General features: G+C 41.0%; 1 protein-coding gene and 1 pseudogene across 2 annotated transcripts in view; one reads left to right on the plus strand and one right to left on the minus strand.

Annotated features, from left to right (window-relative positions):
- The first annotated feature begins 15,253 nt into the window (after positions 1 to 15,253).
- Positions 15,254 to 25,476, plus strand: part of LOC131513998 (HLA class II histocompatibility antigen, DR alpha chain) — an 87,769-nt gene continuing 77,546 nt past the window's right edge. Inside the window, exons 1-5 of one of the 2 annotated variants that reach the window (XM_058733484.1) lie at positions 15,256 to 15,418; positions 17,061 to 17,306; positions 17,768 to 18,049; positions 18,355 to 18,520; positions 19,727 to 20,135. In XM_058733484.1, the coding sequence (XP_058589467.1) occupies positions 15,337 to 15,418; positions 17,061 to 17,306; positions 17,768 to 18,049; positions 18,355 to 18,509 (765 nt within the window). In that variant the 5' untranslated portion in view covers positions 15,256 to 15,336 and the 3' untranslated portion in view covers positions 18,510 to 18,520; positions 19,727 to 20,135. Of the gene's footprint in view, positions 15,419 to 17,060; positions 17,307 to 17,767; positions 18,050 to 18,354; positions 18,521 to 19,726; positions 20,136 to 25,476 lie in introns of those variants that run through there. The other variant, XM_058733486.1, reaches the window with a different exon arrangement.
- LOC131513999 (protein CDV3 homolog) lies at positions 16,685 to 24,897 on the minus strand (annotated as a pseudogene).

Here is a 25,476-nt window from a genome sequence, read left to right on the forward strand (position 1 = left end):
TTTGAGCTGATTTTTTTTTTCCTGAAGTGTCTTCTCCTCCCTGTTATCATAAGCCCATATTTTGGCACCTAACTTGATGCTGTTATCTCTAATATAAGATTTTTTCTCCTTCATCCTTCAGTGTAGATGAAGAGTCTTTCCACTGTGGAGAATGAGAGCTTCGAAGAAGAGAGAAAAATAATTAAACATTGCCAAGCATCTCTTTACTCTTTCTATGTATCTGTTAGGTAAATGTGGCAAGTGCCCCACTTTACCTCTGGTTCCCAGAATGGCTACTGTGCCACAGACTTCCCTCTCCCAAAATAACACGGAAGCAGCAAAGGAAAGTCACCCAAGGTAAGAAGAGGTAGGCCTTGTAAGGCTCAAATATTGGAAGGAATTTTGCTACCTAAAATGCTGGCGTGGAATGATATAGCAAGAGGAGAGTGATGTTGTGAAAAGAATAGTCATCATCAAGGCATATAGTGGGAGTCAATGGTGGAAATTTGAGGACAACCTTCCATACCAACACTGCATCATCCTTACCTCAGGACTTAGAAATAACCCTGGGAAGATGTCTGTTTTTAAATGATTAATTCTTGTGAATGCCACTGAGTTTCACTTGCAATTATTAGCTTAATTCCTCTACTATAAGACATAATAGTGCTTGACATAAAGGTTAGGATCAGTAAGTAAACACAGAAAATTTTTTACACCGAAATTTGCGGTGTGAAAATATTCTACCCATTGCACATATTCTGTATCACCTCGATATAGATTGTTGGGATTCTCCCAGGAGTCTTTAGCACCCATTTTATACATTTTGTTTATGGTCAGTCTCAGTAGTAGTAACTGCCAACTTGAGGAAACTTATTTAAATTTTTGTGCATTTCTTCTCAAAAAACCCTTACATATGCTTTCTCAAGGGCCTACCAGTTTGGAAGTAAGAACTGTGTCCTGAATTATTATGTGAACTATGGATGTCCATTTTGTGTAGGGATATGTTGACATGTGGGAGAAACAGTCAGGAAGCACTGAGGAGACTAAGCATCTGGGACCAGGCAAGGATCCCAGAGAGGGCGGGAGGGAGAACAGAAGGAAAGGAGAGTCATGCATCTACATGGTCACCAGAGGGCAGCAGAGACACACTCACTATTGGGCCTTCAAGGGCTTTTCTTCAACACATGATTCACTCAGCTGTTTCTTCCTCCAAATGCTGCTGTCATTCACGACTCCCTCAGCCAGTATGATAAAATGAGCCCTGAGCTTAGGATGTCTGAGATTTTAACTCTGGTTTTGCTATAAATTTGGATAAGCTTTACTTTGGATAAGTCTCTTTTTGGGGCTTCAATTTCCTTAGCTTTAAAATAAGGACAAAGATAATACGTGCACTACTCATGTTAAAATATTCCTAAAAGGGTAATGTGAGAATATAATCATGACATAAAATTCCTATTTAGGTATAGGTTTCATTATTGGGAGTGGAGTTGTGGAAAAAAGGGAGACTACAACAGTAGAGGAGATAAGAAATGACAAGAAAGGAGTAATGCAAGAGGAGTCAGGAGCCTTGTTAAGAATTTGGAGACATTCAGGTGATGACCATCAGCTCCTATTCTTGGGGCTCCTAATGGAAACCTTTTTTGAGAATTGTCAGGTCAACTCACCAGAAAGATAATTTATTTCATGGAGTCCCATAGCAATGGGTCTTATAAATATAGAGTTCTCTCCGGGAAAAGAAATAAAAATAATCAATTTTCATATTCTGGTGATATACCAATATATCATTTCATAGTCTTCTTGGTCTTCTCTCTGATTGGAGGGGAGACAACACTGGCAGAGCCCTAAGATCCCACCCAGAAGATGGCTTCCCCAGAGCACTGATGGGGAGCTGCTGCTCAGAAGTGGAGCGTGGCCTCTCTTCACAAGTTCAATGGGCACTTTGGGAAGGGGGTATGGTCCTTCTCTGTCCCCCTCCTCCATCACCCTTTAAACTTGGGAACAACAACAGACAAGAAAGTGTGACTGTCATTATTGCTGTTTAGAAGAAGCCTGAGGCTTTGAAATAATGTTTTAAAGTAATATTTCTTGTATTTGTTCCTCTTGAAAATGTATTTTTCTGACACAAGATAGAAGATAACTGGCTTTGAGAGGAGGAATGGTTCCCTCACTTTAAAGTAATATTTGAGGCTTAAATGATGAATTCAGGCTGCCCATTACAGGATCAGTAAGGATGGAGGTCTACAGGGGGCCATGTGTGCAGAAGGAAGCTGACTAAATAGAAGCATGTCAACAACCCTGACCTCTGGGAAGCTTGCACCCCACAGTGGTGTGTTCCAAGGTATAAATAGCCTGAGGATTAACTCAAGCCCTGATGGAATAGAAACAAGCTCTTCTGTGTTCATGACTATACTGGAGTCCCTCTGTGATACCTCAGGTCCATCAAGATGAAGGTGATATGAGAATAAACTGTCAGGAAACAGCTAGGAGGGCTCCTTGGTATGTATGACTCTCCTCATCCTACCTACCTTATCCAGTGTTGTTTTGGCCTCATCAGGGGACACAATGGACATGGAATTGTGGCAAGCTCTCCTGAGACCTCTAGGGCTTAGGACTGTGACAATGTTCCATCAAATGATAGGGAGCAGAGTATTGTCATCTAGACAAGGAAGGCAAAGAATCAGTGGCAAAGTGAGATCTTATGGATTGAATAGTCATTGAGAGAGGAATGAAGATTGTGATTTCTAAAGTTCATGCCACAAGAATAGAGTAACTGCAATTGCCTCAAGGACTCTTGTCCAGATGCAGCTTTCCTAGCAAAATCTCCTCACATTATAGATTTGCTACCAGAAGTCAGTAGAATTTTTTAAAAAGCAGTAGAACTTCTTCAGAGTGGTACTTGAAATACCCAAACGTTTAGGGATGGGGCACTGGGGGAATTCCTAGCTCTGACGGACCTACAGTCTGAAAGCTGTTAGTACTGTCAGACCAATCACTGTCTCTGAATCCAAAACATGTCTGAAAAACCAATTCCTCTCACATTTAAAAAAGTTTAATGCACTTTTAAATTTAGTTTTACAAAAAAGTTACATAAGTGTAGAAACAATCACTAATAGCAACCATGATTTTTTGAAAATGATAAAAATTACAATAAACTGATTCCATTGTGGGGTTTAGCTCGTGGGAGTGAAGTGCCAAGAAGAGCTACAAGTACGGGTGAAACTCACACCAGCTGACTAGCAAACCAGAGCTGATGCTGCACTTGGGGAATCAGGAAAATCACGAATGTGTGTTAATGCACTTCCACTCCTCCCAGGACCCCAGAGGGTGCACTCACAGAGATAGCCAGGCATGGCTATCTACCTACCAACTCACCCCCCCCCCCCCCCGCATTTGCACCCTCTTGCCCTGCCAAACTTCTCAGGTTCTCGTATTCCACCCTCCATGCCACTCTGAAGCAGGCTACTGTAGTTCCTCATGTCACCGGTAGATGGCAGGTTTGTCAAGAACGGGGATTTCAGTAGGCTCAACGACTATGGAGTGAGGGAGGCTGTACAGAGTTGCATCCTAAAACATCCCAGATTTTAACTTCCAACCTCTTCTTTTCATAAATTGTGCGGAACGGGGCAAGTGTAGGAAACTTGCTGCTGCACAATATGCTTCAGTCTCCTCAGGGCCTCAGCAGAATTGGTGACTGAAGATGGGGATCATGAAGAAACATCTAAATAAGCAGAGATTAACAATGGGGGGGGGGGGAGGAGGGGGAGGGATTCAACAGTGGTTGGAGAAATTAGGCACCTTTCCATGGTAAGTTCTATCTTTTGCTCCAGTACTGCCGCACTTTCTTTCTGGAACCAGTTCTAGCTTCTGACTTCCGTTGCAGCTCCTGCTGCTCCCATTACCAGTAGCTGCAGAGCATGGCCCAAAGTCTTCTATCTGAAGACCTTCTGCTTCACGTCCCTTCCCTCGTTGGCTACTTTTAACAGCCGCACCATGCTGTATTGTGTGACAGTCCTCCATTTGTTCAACCAGTCACTTGTAATGGGTACCTGGATTGTTTTCAGTCTTTTCCTGTTGCACATAATTTTGCATGAAAAGCTCCACATGCACCTTGGGCAGCTGTCACTGTAGTAGGCTGAGAAGCAATAAAACAAAATAAGTAAAAGAGACGGCAGACAACTTTGTCAGGAATAGTGGAGCTCCCTCAAACCCTAGCATGCACCCTGGCACATTGGGGCCAATCTTAGAGTCAATTTTTTTATGGACTATGGACTCTGACTTTCTGCACCAATATTGCTCCAATTTGCCAAAGCCACTTACCTTAACATTTGCTGAGCATGTGGGTAGTGCCACCTTCCTTCTCAGATTTCAGGGGTGAAAGATGCCTCCAGAACTTGAATACTATCCAAAGAACAGGCCTCTCTCTTAGGGAAACTCACAACAAGGTACCAAACCCTTCACAAAAGAAAAAGAGAATGTATGTCTGAGTCTCCCATCTCTTCTCCAGTGTCTCTTGCTTTGTGGTACTGGATCCCTGGTGACATCTATTCTTAAAATTTCACATTTGAGGTCTGAACAGGCTGGGTGGGGACGGGAGCCATCAGCAGCCCTATCACCTCCCTTCCTTCTAATCTCACCACCAGCCGTTGCACATTCATCCTGGCTTGAAACTTTATCTTTGTACCTTTGTTAGGTGGGAGCCAGCTGACAGCAGATGTTCTGAGTCTGTGCAGTTTGATTAAGTACCTGATTGTCACGTTGACTTTCCCTCTTGGTCTCCAGACACACATACCAAGCTCTGCATAAAAGCGGGTATGAATTTCTAGCTGCTGGCTATGACCATCCATTGCTTTGCCATCTTGTCCATGGCAAAGACAGGTGCTGTAGCTGGATATGTGGACTTCTTTCCCCACACATGACATCAATTTCACAGAAGCTTGACAGAAATTCTCCCAAGCTGCAATAGGAAAGGAGTGCTATTGAAACCAACCTGGCGCACACGAGGACAGCATAATCAGTGTCTGATTGTTTAATGATGCACTGGTTGTTTAATAATTATGCTTGTGCATGATCCATGTGTGGCATGGTGCAAGCAGAAATGAATTGAACATGCCACCACCATTCATGTGGGGTCACCATCAGGACTCACACCAGGGGCTGTTAAAGCTCCTACCCAAGACTAAATCTTCCGAATGATGGACAATACATCCCCAAAGGGATAAGGGGCAGATGCACCCCAATATTTATAACTACGCTATCAACAATAGCCAAATTATGGAAAGAGCCCAAATGTCCATTAACTAATGAATGGAAAATACATACACAATGGAATGTTACTCAGGGATCAAAAAGAGTAAAATCTTGCCATTTGCAACAACAACAACAAAAGGAATAGAGGGTGACATAGAAAATGACATGGACTGTTTGTTGAGGTAGGAACATAGATTATTAATATGTGATCTTTTCTCTTTTTTAAATTTAAATTCACGTTAGTTAACATATACTGTAGTATTGGTTTCAGGAGTAGAATTTAGTGATTCATCACTTACATATAACACCCACTGCTTATCACAAGTGCCCTCCTTAATGCCCATCACCCATTTAGCCCACCCCCCACCCCCACCCCTCCAGCAACTGTCAGTTTGTTCTCTGTATTTAAGTCTCTTATGGTTTGCCTCCTTCTCTGTTTTTACCTTATTTTATTTATCCTTCTTTTCTCCTATGTTCATCTGTTTCCTTTCTTAAATTCCACATATGAGTGAAATCATACGATAGTCATCTTTCTCTGATTGGCTTATTTTGCTTAGCATTAATACACTCTAGTGTATTATTCACGTAGATTTTTGAAAAGACATGAAGTAAATCAGGTATTTTCACTCTAGAAATGTGAGCGTAACATTGTCATTTCTGAGACCTCCTCCATTTCCCCTTCAATCAAAACACTTGCAACTTGTTTAAAATCAGCCTTTTTACCCCATTTAGCTGAAGTTTTCTGTTTATTCCATACCCTATTGCATGTCTCTACTCCCTCCCTTCTTTCTTGTTCCTTATGATTCCAAGGCAATTTAAAGATGGTTCTGTCTTCCATGGGTCTAAGAGCTTTACTTCTCAGTCTGCACTATCCACTGTTGGGCCATTTCAATTTTCTGGTGGCCAGGATAAAGATGGGGTAGGGAAGAGGAGCCTATGGATATCCCCAGATGTGACCCAGGCAGTGGCCTGTTCCCATAGTTGGTGCCATCTCCAGGCTGCTTTGCATAAGTCTACAAGAGTCATCTGCTGGATCTGAGCCTTGCCTGGGAAGCGAGCTGTAAACTTTACTTTTCTGTAGACAAAGTTTCCATTCCATAATGACAAATGAATTTGTATAGTTGAGTTTTAGTTATAGTTTAAAAAATTAATCCTGTGTGAATTGTGTCATCCATAATATTTTCTACCTGCTATTTATTTATAGGTAATAAATGAAAGAGATGGAGGTTTTAGGAAAAGCAGGGTATGGATTAAAGAGGTCACTAACCTCTAGAGGGAATAATCACTTTTTGTAGCAAGTTGTTCTGGACTTAGGCTGTTTCTCTTTTCCTTCCCACACTGAATTGATGGGTGATTGCAGCTGTCTCAGTACTGTGTTCATTGACTGGCTTCAACCCCCATCATGTACATTCCCCCTGCCTTCTGAAATGCTCATCTGGACAAGACCTTTAAGTAAAAAAATATGAAGCATGTATAGAAAAAGAATGTATGGAGTGAAAGAAAGAAGGGAAGAAGGGAAGAGGAAAAGATGGAAGGAACGAGGGAAGGAAGCAAGATTTGGAAGGGAGGAAGGAAGGGGAGAGAAAGGGAGGAAAAGTAAAAGGGGTCAAAAGGAGAAAGAAAGGGAATGGGAGATAAAATAAAACAATTCTAATTTTTAATAATTTCCAAAAAATTCTTACAATGGTGCCTATTTTCATACACAATATAAAAATATACCAATTCCCTGTAAACCCCTACTCCTATGATGTCAGAGAGAATGCCATTCATATCTACTCACCAGATGAATGTGTCCTTCACCTTTTGCTGTCTGATCATTCACCATCTTCTACATCCCAGCAAGCCAATCAAGGGTGAATTATGCAGTATGATCCTCTTCTAATACAGAGTCCAAGGGTACAAACCCCTACCAAATTTGTTGGAGATCATGATTATACAGATTTATTGGCCCAGATGATGGCCCGGTACCAGCCATGACTCTAAAGCCACTGGGTTTGCGTCACAACTCAGGTTATAAAGCCTGGTTAATTAAATAAAACTCATTGAAAATTTTGCAGAAGATTGAAATTATAGCTCCAGGAACCACTAGTGGAACTGTATGGATCTCAGAGATAGGAAAAGAAGCACCTAGTGCACAGCCACATTAGAAAATGAACTTCATATAGGAACCTCAGGATCTAGCAGGTGCTCTCAGCATAAGTGGGCGAGGTCCCTGCAGCTCCTTAGAGGAAGAAGTAAAGGATCTTTTGCTCCAAAGGAAGTATACATTGCCCTCATTCAGTATCCATATTGCACACCCTGAAGGAGGCCTCGCAAACTACTCAAATGCAAGTACACTCTTTGGTTGCGGTTATTACTCTTACTATGTAGTGCAGGATAATAAGATTGCTACTAGACCCCGTGTGTCTAACACTCTCTCACGAAGTGTGCTGAAACACATTCAGCAGGGACACAACTGCACTACAGGATGGCTGAGCATCAAGCACTTGCCTGCCTGGTTGGAAGGATTTCAGCCTGTGTGTCATGGATTCTGGCCATAGATTCTGACCAAGAGTTCACTTTCTTCTGCATTAAATGGTACCAATGGAAGTGATGCCCAAATGAGTCAGTTTGTCCTTATACCACTCTCAAATTATATCCCAAGCATAAAGGCTCTCCCAGCGTGACCAAATCAGACCCATCTGGCTCGTCAATTTGTGTTCTAATATTTTTACTATAAGTTTAATGGATGAGGCCTGGATTGTAAAGCTGGCATCCATAAATGTCCCTATAATTAGCTTATCAATGTGTTCAGAATCTATATTATTTTTTATTAAAAAACTTTCTTTAGGATTAGTGGTTATTTATTTATTTATTTTTTTTTTTTTAAATTTTTTTTTTCAACGTTTTTTATTTATTTTTGGGACAGAGAGAGACAGAGCATGAACAGGGGAGGGGCAGAGAGAGAGGGAGACACAGAATTGGAAACAGGCTCCAGGCTCCGAGCCATCAGCCCAGAGCCTGACGCGGGGCTCGAACTCACAGACCGCGAGATCGTGACCTGGCTGAAGTCGGACGCCTAACCGACTGCGCCACCCAGGCGCCCCTAGTGGTTATTTATTTATTTTTAATTTACATCCATGTTAGTTAGCATATAGTGCAATAATTATTTCAGGAGTAGATTCCAGTGATTCATCTCTTGTGTATAACACCCAGTGCTCATCCCAACAAGTGTCTTCTTTAATGTCCCTTACCCATTTAGCCGATCCCCCCCACCCACAACCCCTCCAGGAACCCTGTTTGTTCTCTATTTAAGAGTTTCTTATGTTTTGTCCCCCTCCTTGTTTTTATATTATTTTTGCTTCCCTCCCCTTATGTTTTTCTGTTTTGTATCTTAAATTCCTCATATGAGTGAAGTCATATGATATTTGTTTTTCTCTGACTAATTTCACTTAGCATAATATCTTCCAGTTCCATCCACGTAGTTGCAAATGACAAGATTTCATTCTTTTTGATTGCTGAGTAGTTTTCCATTGTGTATATATACTACATCTTTATCCATTCATCTGTTGGTGGGAATTTGGGCTCTTTCCACACTTTGGCTATTGTCGCCAGCGCTGCTATGAACATTGGGGGGCATGTGCCCCTCTGAAACAGCACACCTGGATCCCTTGGATAAATACTTCATGGCACAATTCCTGGGTCATAGGGTAGTTCTATTTTTAATTTTTTTTAGAACCTCCACACTGTTTTCCAGAGTGCCTGCACCCATTTGCATTCCCACCAGCAGTGCAAAAGAGAGCCTCTTTCTCTGCATCATTGCCCACATCTGTTGCTGCCTGAGTTGTCAATGTTAGCCATTCTGGCTGGTGTTAGGTGGTATCTCATTGCGGTTTTAATTTGTATTTCCCTGATGATGAGTGATGTTGAGCATTATTTCATATGTTTGCTAGCTATCTGGATGTCTTATTTGGAAAAGTATCTATTCATGTCTTTTGACCATTTCTTCACTGGATTATTTGTTTTTTGGGTGTTGAGTTTGATAAGTTCTTTATAGATTTTGGATAGTAATGCTTTATCTGATATGTCATTTGCAAATATTTTCTGCCATTCCATTGGTTGCCTTTTAGTTTTGCTGATTGTTTCTGTCGCTGTGCAGAAGCTTTTTATTTTGATAAGGTCCCAATAGTTCATTTTTGCTTTTGTTTCCCTTGCCTCCAGAGACGTATTGAGTAAGAATTTGCTGTGGCTGAGGTCAAAGAGGTTTTTGCCTGCTTTCTCCTCTAGGATTTTTATGGCTTCCTATCTTATGTTTATGTCGTTCATCCATTTTGAGTATATTTCTGTGTATGGTGTAAGAAAATGGTCCAAGTTCATTTTTCTGCATGTCGCTATCCAGTTTTTCCAGCACCATTTGCTGAAGAGACTGTCCTTATTCCATTGGATATTCTTTCCTGCTTTTTTCAAAGATTAGTTGGCCATATGTTTGTAGGTCAATTTCTGGGTTCTGTATTCTGTTTCATTGATCTGAATGTCTGTTTCTGTGCCAGTACCATGCTGTATTGATGATTACAGCTTTGTAATACATCTTGAAGTCTGGGAGTGTGATGCCTCCAGGTTCAGTTTTCTTTTTCAATATAGCTTTGGCTATTAGGAGTCTTTTCTGGTTCCATACAAATTTTAGGATTATTTGTTCTAGCTCTGTGAAGAATGTTGGTGTTATTTTGATAAGGATTGCATTGAATATGTAGATTGCTTTGGTAGTATCGACATTTTAACAATGTTTGTTCTTCCAATCCATGAACATGGAATATTTTCTATTTGTGTGTGTGTGTGTGTGTGTGTGATCTTCAATTTTTTTTTCATAAGCTTTCTATAGTTTTTGGTGTATATATATTTTTCAACCTTTTTGGTTAGGGTTATTCCTAGGTATTTTATGGCTTTTGGTGCAATTGTAAATGGGATTGATTCCTTGATTTCTCTTTCTGTTGTTTCATTATTGTTGTATAGGAATGCAACTGATTTCTGTGCATTGATTTTATATCCTGCACATTTGCTTTATTCATGGATCAGTTCTAGTAGTTTTGTGGTGCAGTCTTTTGGATGTTCCATATAGAGTATCATGGCATCTGCAAAGAGTGAAAGTTTGACTTCCTCCTTGTCAATTTGGATGTCTTTTATTCCTTTGTATTGTCTGATTGCTGAAGCTAGGACTTCCAGTACTATGTTGAATAACAGTGGTAAGAGTGGACATTCCTGTCGTGTTCCTGACCTTAGGGGGAAAGCTCTCATTTTTTCCCCATTGAGAATGATATTACTGGTGGGTCTTCCATATATGATCTTGAGGTATGATCCTTCTATCCCTACATTCTTGAGGACTTTTATGAAGAAAGGATGCTGTATTTTGTCAAATGCTTTCTCTGCATCTATTGAGAGGATCATGTGGTTATTGTTCTTTCTTTTATTAACGTGATGTATCACATTGATTGTTTCGTGGGTATTGAACCAGCCCTACATCCCAGGTATAAATCTCACTTGGTCTTGGTGAATAATTATTTTAATGTATTGTTGGATCCAGTTGGATAGTATTTTGTTGAGGATTTTTTAATTTCTTTAATGTTTATTTATTTTTGAGAGAGAGAGAGAGAGAGAGAGAGAGAGAGCTGGGGAGGAGCTGAGAGAGAGGGAGACACAGAATCTGAAGCAGGCTCCAGGCTCTAAGCTGTCATCCCAGAGCCCAATTCAGGACTCAAACCCACAAACTGTGAAATAATGACCTGAGCTGAAGTTGAACACTTAACTGACTGAGCCAACCAGGTGCCCCTCGAGAATATATATTATTAATGGAGTCCCCACAAAATGAGGTCATGGACACTGCATTCTCCTTTGCAAGGTACACCCCTGCTGATCCAATGGAGCTCACTGAGACTGCTCATGTAGCAGTAGAGCCCATACCTGTGGTTCCATCCTGGGCCAGGCCTCTAGCACATATACTCAGAATTCAGCACCAGCCTGACACTTATACCCTTCATTGATCTCTTCATGGAAAGGCCACCCTCCACCAGGTTGGCCTCTACCACTCCCAAGCACACCAACTCCACAGACAACATCACCCTTTCCTGAGAGCTTACTGTTGGAGATGATTTTACCTCAGATGGCCACACCACAACCCAAGAGAACAACAAGGAAGACAATGTGCCCCAAACTTGTGGGACATTGGAATTTTTTCCTCTCATTTTTTCCCACACAAGGAGGGAAATGATTATATTAACTGTCAACCTGGAGGCTTATTTGCAAACATGCCTCCAAATGATTGACAATGAGGACCCAAGAGAGTACTTTTTTTTTTTTCTGAAAGAGCTAAGCACTTGCCTCAGAAAGCTAACCTTTAGCAAAATGCTTGTAAACCATAAGTCCCCTGCCATCTGCCTGGAAGGACTAAACAGCATTTCATCTTTATGTCAATGAAGCCAAACAATGTATTCTAAACCATCCTAGTTACATAAGTACTTCCTCACAGTACCCCCAGTTTGACCTGCTCAACTCCGTGATCAGGGACCTCTCCATGCTGTTTTCACTGCTAAATGTACTGGATTACAGCTTTGCTTTCCACCTAACACCTCCACAACATATTCTGTTCCTCATTTTGTTTCCACCACCACTACCGACACCTCCTCCAGGCTTGAATTTACCACCTGCACTCCTCTCCACATCTTACCCATATACCCCTCCCTATTGTCCAACACAACCCTGCCTTACAACCAAATGGGCCACATCCAACCTGACAAATATATTCATAGGAACCTCTGAGACTTGCAAGTAAATGATGCTGGGTCTGTCACCTCGCAGTGGCTGACCTACAGCCAACTTCTGGCCCTAATTGCTGACCAAATTCCTTAAACAAAACATCTTCAACAGGTAATTGTTAAGCAAAAATATATATTAATGTGACCAATTAAAAATGAAGACTTTTCCAGCTCTCCTTTCCCCAAACACACACAATATAGGTATATGTATGCAAACACATCTGTATTCTATAAGATCATTCGGAATTAGATAAATTCCACACTTTAGATCTCATGCAATAGAGAATAATATTTAAGAATGCCATTTCTTGACTTTCTAACCTGGACTGTGGAGTAAAATCACTTTCTATTCCTGGAAGAAGAGGTGAAAGGAGGATTCACAGGTGAGGGCAGGCACATTTTCAGAAGATGGAAACAACTTTGCATTGGAATGTCCTACATTTCTGGGATTTGTGCTGGATATGGAATGGGAAAGATGGCATGTGGAGTTGGAAATGACTTCTGAAAACAAGGTGCCAGAATGTCTAAAATCAGGAGGAGGTTCTGAGTAAGGAGTCAAACCATTAATTGGTCATGTGGGGACAGCTGTTGAAGGCAAACACTCTTAGGCTTCTGTGGTGAATCTATTTATTCCTTCAGAATTTCTCAGTTATTGAGTTCAGTTTGTGCCTTTTAGAACAGAACTTGGGTACTATAAAACAACCTGACTATAGATGTTCAAATCATAACAATGGAAACTGTGGTTGGATGGCAGGGAAATATTCTGAGATGTGGGTCCTAAATTACCAACCTCCCCTGCCCCAACACATACACATACACATACACATACACATACACATACACATACACACACTTGTGGCCTTGGGTTCCATGTGAAACTTATCTCATTTCCAGGCCTTACTTACCTATTACCCCCAAATACTCCTCTGGTTCTAGGTTTGGTACTGTGAAGGAACCAGAGATAAGGTGTACATATTTGCATTTAGTAATTTAAGGAAAAATTCCCATTAGCTTCTATGTCTTGTCTGTATCACAGGTAATAGAAGTAAGAGTATTACATTTCTCAGGCTCTTTTTGTCCAAGATCTGAACGTGGTCTACATGTTGCCAGTAAAAGTTAGTATTATGAGATTTGGGAAGTGGCAGGTAGGTTGAAGCTATCTCGTGTGGTAGACATAAGAGTTTCACACACAGGAGTCTTGGCAACAGCCTTGTGTTTCCAAGACAGTCCTTTCCTTGGGGCTCTAGAAGAGACAGTTTCCTGACCTCCTGGATTTAGGGGTACACACTGACTTTTGCTCCTCCAGTCTTCCTAACACTTTAAAGGTATAAGTCCTTGTAATACAGGAGAATTGTAACAAACGATTCTGTTTAAAGTGTCTATAGGGACTTCTATTTACAGACTGAACTCTGACTAGTACAGTGGTTCCTCACCATTTGATGTCACCGAAAAGAACTCACTCAGGTGCCCTCAGAAATCCCCTCAGACTAAGGAAGCTAGAGTATAGGAAGAAAACAGGAGACCATGAGTAGTGTCTGGATAGGAACATCTCTCTTGTCACAGGGAAAGGGAAATGAAAGTATTTTCTAACATCTCCCAATTTGGTAATCTCATGAGGAGAACCAATCAGCATTCTAGAACTAAGCAATATCATAAGTTGCTGAGCAACACCTTAGTTTGAAAGTGCTGTTATGACATTTAAGATATTTTTCTGTAAGTTGTTTTTGAGTTTACCATATATTCATTGAGCAACTTATAAAAACCAAAGAGTATGACAGCCAGCAAAGGGCAGTCATAGAGAAATTATATTTGTTTTGACCTCTGAGGAGGAGATGACAAGCCTAAATCATAGGACCAGACTCTCAGCAGAGACTGATACTGTAGAACTCTCATCTGGACCATTCCTTTGCCTCCAGGAAGTGTATTTCTTAACAATTTTAGGGCAAAACTGCTGTGGGCCTCTTCTAAGTGATCTAGAAGTCAGTGGTAGAGGATGTTCAAAGCCCTTGTATATGATCAGCTAATCAGTAATGTGTAGAGTTTTTTCTCTCATGATTTGTGAAGGCAGCAGTGGGTGGATATTTTATCCAGCAGTGGATAAGACATTAGCACAACAGTATAGACAATCTGCCCAGAGTATATGTGTCATGACTGATAATAACAGTGAACTCACCATCTGGTGGTCTGCCTCACTGACAGTTCTCTCTTTATTGAAAGTATTCAGATTCTAGCCCTTTCTATGTATGGCTTAATTTTCCTTCCTACGGCACTGTATGTCCAGAAACATGAGGGCCAGAGTGTGTTAACTTTCAGGTTTCTCAATGGTGAACATCAAAATAAATTCTTAGAATCAGAACTGCAATAATTTATGACATGAGGAGAACTTTCATAATGTTATGACATGAGGAAAGTTATGGTAAAGCCCTCCTGCAGGTTATTATCTCTATTGCCCCCAGTAAAATAAGCTTTGCCCAATTTACTCCACCCTATGCATCACCTTGATTCCTCAAATGAGGTGTATCCCCTGCGGTCCACTCCAGTCTCAGGTCATATTTAGTATGGTGGGGATTAGGAAAAGGTACCCCCCCCTTACATTCCACTGCTTCCAGTAACCATTACCTATGACATCTCTTCCATCCCTCTCCAGCTAGAGGAGTGTTGACACCAGAGTTCCCCACTGATGTTCTGTAAATATAGTACAGTGCCAGGGATTCCCAGCTTTTGGGCTGAGTTGTCCATTTGGGAGTCTAGGAAAGTGGAGAAGAATTCTGAAGCAATAAGAAGCTTTTTAAGTGAAGCTCTGTCACCCAGTACTGTCAAGAATCAAGTATTCTCTATAGCATGACAATTTACCTTCTCTTTAGATGATTTGTTGTCCCTTAAATAACTCCCTAGCTATCACAGCACAGAGGCATAATCTGTCACTAATTGTGACACAGGGTGTTTCCATAGATTTTATTCTCAGTGCTTCAGGTACATCTGTTTCTAGAACTTATATTGGGATGAAACAGTTTATGGCTGAATGCACAACATTCTCAAAAACTTGAGTTTTTGCTCTTTTTGTTTATTTGTTTTGATTAATTGATTAAAACTCTACTTCTTTATCTAATGAACGAAGTGTTTCCTTTCCTGACCCTTTACAAGAGCTCTTTCCTTAGCAACAGATGTGTCATCTCAAAAGTTTTTCTGATTGGCTTCAGCTCAATTTATTTGAATTTTAATCAGTCAGACTCTATCATACCTTACATTCTCTTTTCCTTTATTCTTGTCAGTTCTACCCCACTCTTAAGCTCTACTGACCCCTATAAAATCGCCAAAGAAGAAAATGGCTGTAAGTAGAGCCCCAGTGCTAGGATTTTTCATCATGGCTTTACTGATGGGTCCTCAAGAATCATTGGCTATCAAAGGTAAGTGCTAAGAGAAACAAAACTTTGGATATAAGCTCTAAGAACATTCGAGAGATAAACTGTAACTATTTGTAAGACCATCTTTGGGCTGAAGGGAAAGTGTGGCAGTCTTCATGTGGTCTAAATCTGAAAGTATAAAAATTATAGTTTGAATATCTTATCATAAATTGAAGTCAGTCACATTTAGTTGAGAGGAACAAAAGCTGAGTATTGATTAATACCATTGACTTTGAGATCAGCCAGACTTGAAGTGAAAATTTTTTCTGAGAGGCATTAATGTAAGCTAACGTCTGGGTTTTAATTTTTTTTTCTGGAAAATAAGTAAATTTTAAAATCTCACATAATTTTGTATGATTAAATGAGGAAAAAAATTTGAGAAGTTCTTACCATTGGTTCTTAGCCAAATACATGGTAGTTATGTTTTGGCAATTGAATCCTGTCAGCATATTTTAAGCACAGACATTTCACTGAAGATCACCAGAAAGGGAAGTCACCAAAAGCAATTAATCTATCCAAGGGAGGGTAAGGGCAGGTATGTATGCTGATACAAAATGCATTTAACTTACTTCCTCTTGGGAGAGGGATATCCCCTTCACCCCTTCAGTAGATTTTACAATGATCTATGGTCACTATCATTTAGTGATTTTCACAAAAGTGTAGAACAATGAGTAAGAATATGGAGATTCTGCTATTATTCTCTGTCATCTCCACATGAAATGTTTACTTCTGTGAAAATGTATTATGAAAAAGTATCCTTCACTCAGACTGATCCCACAGAGGGTGGCAGGTACACTGGAAATAAGTAATGTAATAATCCAACTCCAAGACCCATGATAGAAATTTTAAGTTTCTATTGCCTAGAAAGAGCCACATATAGAGATACATACCTTGTAAGATAGAGTCTCTTCCCTTGGGATGGAAGGGGAAGCTAGAGGTGTCTCTGTTCCTTAAATACAAAGCAACTTTAACCCTAAAATGCTTGTTACAAGCCTGATGATGTACTAAGAAATTACTTACTTTGCTTGCCTCATTTAATTCCAAAGACAAAGCCAAGGTAGAAGCAAAACCACAGGAAAATATAGTAGGAAAATAACATATGAGTAGATAAACTAATCAATTCAAGGTTACTAAGTAGCTGAATAAGAATTAAAGATTTAATTTGATTCCACAGTTCAGAACCCAGCCTTTTAAACAGTTTTCCCCTCTTCTTATATTACAATGTTCTGAGAGATGCCCTAGAATTCTTGTCTAAGTGTATTTAATTGCCAGGAAAATGCAGTGAGTGAACAATTCTCTTTCAGGAGCTGCTGCTGTATTTCCAAACAGGGAGTCATTTCTCAGCTAGTAACATGGAGTCAAACAACGGCTTCACAAGACTCGGATTTTCAGCCCTCATTTCCTTCAATCCACCCTCTCTAACTCTGCCCCTTTATTTCTGCCCTCCAGCTGTGTTCAACATGGATGTCTTCCACCTGACCCTCATCTTCAGACTCATCCCTGCCCTCCATCACTCCTTCACTCCATATAGCTCCACTCCATATTGTTCCACTGCCCCTGCCAACATGTTTGTCTCACATCCTGGATTCTTCTTTCTCTCTTCCACCTTTCTTCTCCCACCCTAACACCTTTCCTGCCTTTTCAGAGGAGCATGTGATCATCCAGGCTGAGTTCTATCTGAATCCTGACTCATCAGGCGAGTTTATGTTTGACTTTGATGGTGATGAGATTTTCCACGTGGATATGGAAAAGAAGGAGACAGTGTGGCGGCTTGAAGAATTTGGACATTTTGCCAGCTTTGAGGCCCAGGGTGCATTGGCCAATATAGCTGTGGACAAAGCTAACCTGGACATCTTGATAAAGCGCTCCAACAACACCCCAAACACCAATGGTAACTTCTACACTGCTAGACATTGGAATCCTAACTTTGAAACAGATGCTTTGGCTTGTGTTACATTATTGTGATTGACTTTCCCTCCCAGGGGCCTAGAGTTGCTATCAGCAAGCCCCTACCTCTCATGCCAAAGGCCCAAGAACAGTATATAAGTTTATTCCTTTCCTGATGTGCTCACACCTTATCCTCACCATCCACAGTCACTTATACTGTGAGTCATTGCTCCAAATCTATGCCAGGAGAGACAGGAATAAAATTATACCCATTACTTAAAATATCCCAATATATATTATACCATAACATTGGTTCCAATTCATGAGGGAGAGTATCAGAGATAGGTATCTGAGACTGCGGCATAGATTCTCAGGCACATTTCCAATTGCTTTTTCAAAAGCTTCAGTGGGAGGGAGAGGGTATAGCCTAAGCAGGGAGGCCTAATTTCTGTCATGTGTCCCCAGAACCTCCCGAGGTGACTGTGCTCTCAAACAGCCCTGTGGAACTGGGAGAGCCCAACATCCTCATCTGTTTCATCGACAAGTTCTCCCCACCAGTGATCAATGTCACGTGGCTTCGAAATGGAAAGCCTGTCACCACAGGAGTGTCAGAGACCGTCTTCCTGCCCCGGGAAGACCACCTTTTCCGCAAGTTCCACTATCTCCCTTTCCTACCCTCGGTGGAGGATGTCTATGACTGCAAGGTGGAGCACTGGGGTTTGGATGAGCCTCTTCTCAAGCACTGGGGTATGGACTATCTTCAGTCTCCTTCATTCTATGGTTTCCTCCCATGATGCATGTGTCTGGTGCTTACGGACCCAGAGTACCCTAACACATCCATAACAATTGCTGCATTTCCTATTCCTTGTCTTATCCCATTATTCAGCTCCCCCCACTTGTTAATTTGCATTCCTTTCATCCACCATTCTGTCTTCCTCTTATTTAATTGTTTAGTAACTATTCATTTGACTAAACACCCTACATTTGGTTCTAGGTGCTACTCCATATGACTGTCATTACTTCTGTACCGTACTCTGTTTTATTTTCCCCAGAGTTTGATGCACCAACCCCCCTCCCAGAGACAACAGAGAATGTGGTGTGTGCCCTGGGCCTGATCGTGGGTCTGGTGGGCATCATTGTTGGAACCATCTTCATCATCAAGGGCATGCGCAAGGTCAATGCTGGTGAACGCAGAGGGCCTCTGTGAGGCATCCACAGGTGGGTGTCATGTGGTCAGAGGAAGACATATATGGAGTTTTCCAAGGGTAGGAAACAGAATGGAGAAAAGGATGTGTGATGTCTTTAACAGAAAATGACAGGAAATTCATGGCTCTTGATTTATCTTTGCTGGACAGAATCAGACTTTGGCATCATCTGGTATCCCAAGGTTTTAAGATCCCATATTCTTTCGCATACATGTACACCTAGACCACAAATTCAATCTTGGAAATTATCTTTACTACCTAAGACCACTGATGAACATAATACTTCTAAACCAAATGATCTAGGAAGGATTTGGGCACTTCTGGTTTATATTTTCTGAAGCGGTACATCAGTTCAGAAACATTTCCAGAGGTTGGCTCTTGAGGGGTTAAGATAAATTCACTGGATGAAATGAAAATCCCTTGAAGGCCATTGCCTGTTTTTATTTCTGTAATCTGAAAAGTGGTGTGGAAACTTCCAAGAGAACGTAAGCCGTGGTCTGCTCATTCATGCTTACTTGGAGAGTAGGGGATGCAGTTCATGTTGGAAAGGTTATATTTACTAGATTGTATTTACTATTACTTGGGTTAGATGAATATTAAGACACTTTTGCAAATCAGGGTTGCCTGAGTGGCTCAGCAGGTGAGTGTCCAATTCTTGATTTCAGCTCAGGTCATGATCTCAGGGTCGTGGGATTGAGCCCCACAGCAGGCTACAGGCTGAGTGTGGAGCCTGCTTGGGATTCTCTCTCTCTCTCTCTCTCTCTCTCTCTCTCTCTCTTCTCTCTCCCTCTACCCTTCTTCTCCACTCATGCTCTCTCTCTCTCTCTAAAATAAAAAAAATATTTATATTTTATTATTTTTTAACGTTTTATTTATTTTTGAGAGACAGAGAGAGAGAGAGAGAGAGAGCATGCACAAGAGGGTCAGAGAGAGAGGGAGACACAGAATCTGAAGCAGTCTCCAGGCTCTGAGCTGTCAGCACAGAGCCTGATGCAGGGCTCAAACTGGTGAACTGTGAGATCATGCCCTGAGCTGAAGTTGGATGCTTAACTGACAGAGCCACCCAGGCGCCCCATAAAAACAAACAAACAAACAAACAAAAAAAAATGTAAAGAGACTTTTCCAAATGAAAGGATCAAGGGAGAAAAGGAAGGAATCTGAAAAGAGAGCTTGAAGTATTCATCTTAACACTTCAGTAACTATGTGTGTCCTGCTACAGGCAATGGCGTTTCCTAAAGAGAAGATCAATGAAGAAATTTGTGCTTTAATAGCTTCATGAGCCCAGCAATACTCCAATTGTGCACCTCACAGAAGACAACTTTTCTCCAGCATTTTCAGCCCTTTAGCTATTCTAAGAATAATGATGCCTTCCTGATCTGTCCAGACTCTGACATCTAGTTATTCCCTGATTGTTGCCCCTTCTTGGGTATGTTTTCCTCCATTTTCTATCTTCATTTTAATATCACCATGTAATGCCTCTGGAATAGACCCTAGAAGATCCTTTCTCTATTATGGAACCTTTTGAATGTTCAATATAGACATCATTTCTACATTTATTTCTTGGGTTTCTTCAAACTGTAATTGTGATTTTTGTGAGCACAATAAACTTTTGATGAGTCTGAGATGAAGTTTTGGTGTCTAAGCCAGTTCTTCATAGGGACTAGGAAATATATGTGATTTTTTTCTTCCTGAAATGTGTTAATGTTGAATGTGTGTAAGTAATACACACATTACTGATAAATTCTGTAAGTTATCAGAAATATCTAGGTTCATTAGGACCATGACTCACTTGTATCATCCATAAGCAACCCAATTGCTGTGGTCCAGTCCCCCTAGGAAACCCTGGAGTAGAGTTTGTTGTGAGATCTCTACTTAGCAATGGTTTCAGAATCTGATTTTGGTTCTTGAGTCCCTAAGTTAATAACATATCTGGATCTCTGGTAGGATGAATGTGGAAGCCTAGGGTTCAGCGTTAGATAATAAGTGCAACTGATGATGAGGAGCAGATGAAAGTAGAGTGGGGAGACAATAGAGGAGGATTCATATACTTTACAGTATTACATATCAATTACATCCAGTCCAGGTTTAATGAAAAATAGGATCGAACGTTGTGGATCAGCATTACCCATTTTATTGACATAGTCTTGGATGCCTATTTCATTTCCAGAAGAATGGTCTGACTTATTCCTAGAATAGTCTTGGATTGGATATGTATCCCTGAGTAGAAAAATCAAGTAAAAAGTGGGAGTTTGGGCAGAACATGACATTAAAATGGAAGGAAAAAATATTTAAGACACAGGGGGATATTGCTCATTTATCTGTGAAACTATTACTTGATCTTATTTCTAAATGGCTAGCAGAGCCTACCCAAAACCATAAAGATTAATTATCCTGACAGTTTGTTAGAGTGGCAAATAAGGGATGTTGCATTGATGTCAACTTGGGGTTCATCTTGCTATACATTCACTAGCTGTGTATTCACTGATACCTTACTTAATTCAACTTACCTGATTTGTTTCACGAATATACTGGTGGGAATTTTTATCATACTGAGTTATTGTAAAAATTAAAGGAAAACTGCAAGAAGAGTAATGAGGCACCACACTTAGTGGTAATAATGTTGCAAAAGTGATAAATTCTATTATTTTTTCTCAGAATTTCTACAGCCCGATGATAAAAATCTCAGAAAAACCAAAGCAAGATGACTTTGATGGGTAGCAAAATAGATCACCCCAAAATATACCACTTAGCCATAAGGATCGTTTTGAACTGATAAGGTGGTCTTGGGTAATACAATTGCTTTAGATTGCTTATTAGCTGAAGAAGGAGTCTGTGCCATAGCAAATACCTCCTGCTGCTCCTGGATCAATGCCTCTAATGTTACAGAAACTCAAATACAGGAAAAAAAACAAACTTCTTGGCTAAAATACATTGATACCAACTGGTTTGGTACCTGGGGGTCCCGACTAAGAGACATACTTCAGTCCCTTGGTATTCTCCTGATAGTCGTCATGAAGCTGTGTTCTCTCAAGGGGCTTAAACACACGTTTATAATCACCAGCAGTACATCAGATGGTCTCACTGCACTTGGAGAAGCAGAAATGGCATGAACGGTGAGGTGCAAACACCTTCCACGAACCTGATCTGATAACCTAAGAGCTTCACAGGGAAACAAGAACAACTTAACCCTGATGGTGACAGAGAGGCACTAATACGAAATTTGGTCCACCTTTCATGTGTGCAAGGATGACCAAAATGGGGGAATTGTTTGAGTAATTTTACTAGGAGGCCGTCAGATGTTGGAGATGGCTCCAACATCTTGGTAACTTACATGAGCAAACTGAAACCTAAGCCAGAGTCAGTTCCTTTAAGTGCACTCATACCCCAGCAAAATTCACCAATAGCCAACTGGGATTTTCCAAGTCAGGCCAATGAATAAGGTATAGCCACTCAGGTAATTTCTGTGCTCTGTTTCTGCATCTATTCTATCAAATCCTTTCCCCTAAGCTCCTGTTAGAGAACTTGCACCATTTTGGGGTTGGCACTGCCAGATTTGAATAATTCTCAAAAAACAAAAACAAAAACAAAAACAACTCTTGAAAATTATCTTATGCCTCAGTTTCTCTTTTATCACTTTATAGGCCTTACTAAAAACTATCAAGTTTCCGTACCTATGGCTTAAATAATGAAAGCCACATCTTCAGAAATATGAAAATAGGCATAGGTATTTCTTTTACATAGCTCAATTTTTTTACTATAAATACAGGTACAATAGGAATAGAGTAAAACTCAGACACATGTGGAATAAAAAAGAAAACATCTCTATACTTCCATATAATAAGACATTTTTTGGATACTTTACCTTTGAAGTGTAGTTTTAAGTTTACAGAAAAATTGGGCAGAAAGTACAAAGTTCAGAATTTGCATCTTCCTCCTGCTTCACAAATAGTTTCGCCCTTTATTAACATTTGTCATTAGTGTGTTGCATTTGTTACAATTGATGAACCAACACTGATACATTACTATTCCCTGATGTCCATAGTTTAGATTAGGGTTCACTCTTTGTATTTTTTTGCATATATTTACTTTTTATTGAATTTGTTAATGTTACAGAGTCCTTGCACTGCCAAACCATGCCTGAGAATTCAAAGAAAGAGATGATACAGTGGACTGCCTCAGCTACCCAGCATACAGTATATTGAAACTTGATTCATGTGCATTTTTTATAATTTCACAATCTTTCGAAAAGTTATAACAAGAGTTGGAATTTTTTATCTCCCGCAGGCCTTCAGATTTCTAGTATAGTATGCCACTAAATAAAAGTTCCACACATTCATCTCAGTTCATTCCTCAATAACATAACCCCTAAACAAAATTTTGCTGGAAAAAAAATGTATACTTTTCAGGGGAAATATGTGGCTCAAGGTCCAAGAGTTTATTTAAGAATTTTGGTTCCCACATGAAGTCTTCAGTTTGACCAAGAATCTCTTGTTTCTTGATTAATCATCCAACCTCTCCTTGGCTGGTTCAGCTACTCACCCCAATACACCAGAGGCCAGGCATCCTGCCTGCCACCTCCGACCACACCATTATGGCTCAGGTGTGGTGGGCAGGTCCTGTCAGGAGATCCTGTCAACTCCCAGGAGCTGATTCCTGCACTGACACTGTCATCAAGACTGAACTCCCATAGGGGTTCCCCCTCCCCCCCCCCCCCACAGGAGCAGTTTTACTCCCTCATTTGCTTCACTCTGGCCAGTAGCAAGTCTGCAACTCTTGCATTTGGCAAAGGGATTTATTATAGAGAAACCCAGACTCTGCACTGAGCGGTCATGCATCACTTTGCAATATTTCTATTGACCCAAAGATACAAAACTAGTAAATTACCAAACTATCTCATTAGATGGAAAAGCTTTTCAGTAATCCTGGGTAGCTTCCTGAAGTCCCTTTAAGGACTAAAAATTACTGGATAGTTTAAGCTGTAATTTTTAAAAACAGAAGGGCTATGTCACCTGTCTCTCTCGCCCTGGACTCTTCAAATGAACATAGACATACCAGAAGGTTGAGAACAGAGCTAAGCTGGCACGGTCATTGCATCTGCAGAATGTCCAATACCTTAAAAATTTGGGCACAAGCATGTCTGGTAATCTTTTCAAAGATCATGTAAGATCTGTGAAAACCTAAGTGGGTTTTAGGTTAAGGTTCTGTTCACGTTGCTCTGAATTTATAAGGACAGGTCAGCAAATCACGTGGCCTGAGCAGAACCCACACTCTTTCCACTGCAGTTTACTGTACAATGTAGACCTGATTAGAGGAGGCTTTGGCAGCACCTGAAGTAGAGCCCCCCTGCATCCACTGCCCTTTACATCAAAGGCTATTTTGTTCCACTCTAGGGACTGGAAAATTCATGAGATGTGTCACAATCCTAATGCATATTTCAGGTTACTTATTCAACCAAGCAATTTGCTCTGTCAAAGAACTTATTCCAAGTCAAAAAAAAAAAAAAAAAAAAGGGCCTGTTCCACATTAGCGGAACAGAAAAAGCACTACCCAAATAAAAAATCACTAAAAGAAATGAGATCACGCCCCTCCTACCCCCTCTCCCACTTGATAGACCCAAGTACGGTTGACTCTAACTTGTGGTTACCTCAGAATACAACTCCCACTTTAAATTATAAAATCACAGCCCTACACAGATTATTGAACACAGGAGTTCTTTTGAGAGCTCCCATTCCAGGAAGTCTAACACAGCCCACTACAGAGTATGCCTTAAGGATGGGGCACAGGACAGGTTAACATTAGGTCACTTAAATTTTCATCTTTTGCAGCAGATCAGAACCCAGATGGCTGACTTTCTGCAGGATTTGTGATAGGAATCCAGGAGAGCTGGTTTCAAGCTCCACAACCACACTTAACTAGCTGTAACCTTCGCGTTCAGAAGGTGTGATGCACATGAAGTCTGCGCCCAGGGCAGCAAACCTGAGGCAGTCAGCCCTTACCAAGGCTCGGTATTTCCCAGCTTCCTACATGCTTGGCAGAGGACTGCAGGGACCGGGGACTGTGTGGCACTGTAGATTTCTGGTGGGCCTTGCAGTGTTTTCCTCGTTGTGGTTAATCTGGCTCCAGGCCTCATATACACACCGCTGGTGTGTATCATCGCTGGTTTCTGTAATGATTATTGCAGCAGGAGGTGCTTGTACTGGAGCGGTTTTACTCCAGGGACCTGAAGATTCTTCTACACCACCATCACCACCTCCACCTTCTTCCCAGTTATCACCTGGATCTTCTCTTTTCTCGTTATCTTCTTCCTTTTCACTTATTGGCATTGCCTGAAATCTGAGGCCGCTGTAATCAACCTCTTTTTGCTCAAATTCTTTCCACTCATCTTCATCCTTAATGCTGTCATGAGACTAATTCTGTTACGGGCTTAGAGGCCAAGATGGTTAGAAAATTCAGCTCAAAGTGCTGGGCTGAAGTCGGAACACCGAACTACTCAGAGTCTCAGAGCAGATGTCCCCTGATAAATGCCGCTCTGGGCCTAGCACTTCGGGCCCAGACCTATTTCCACTTGAGGGTGCCTCTGTCTTGGTCACAGTCCCAGCCAGCGACAGGAGGTGCAGGGGCGGGAGTGGATGGGAGTGGGGGGAGGTAGGGGGGTGGGAGAGGGAACCAGCCTGGCTTGGGGAAGCTCCCGTCACATGGCCGGCCTCTGTGCCACTCCAACCACTAGCTGGCCCCTCCTGGAGGGTTCCCCAGACAAGCTGCCAGCAGGGGCGGGCGCCTAGGGTTCACTCTTTATATTATAGGGATCTTTGTAGTTTTGCCTTTTCCAGGATGTCCTGAGTTGAAATCATACAGTAAGAGCTTTTTGTCTTAGACTAATTCATTCGCTTAGCAATATGCATTTAAGTTTTCACCACGTCTTTTCAAAGCTTAATAGCTTTTTAAAAATTGCTGAATAATGCTTCATTT

The sequence above is a fragment of the Neofelis nebulosa genome, chromosome 6, assembly GCF_028018385.1.
Source record: "Neofelis nebulosa isolate mNeoNeb1 chromosome 6, mNeoNeb1.pri, whole genome shotgun sequence".
Taxonomy (NCBI): domain Eukaryota; kingdom Metazoa; phylum Chordata; class Mammalia; order Carnivora; family Felidae; genus Neofelis; species Neofelis nebulosa.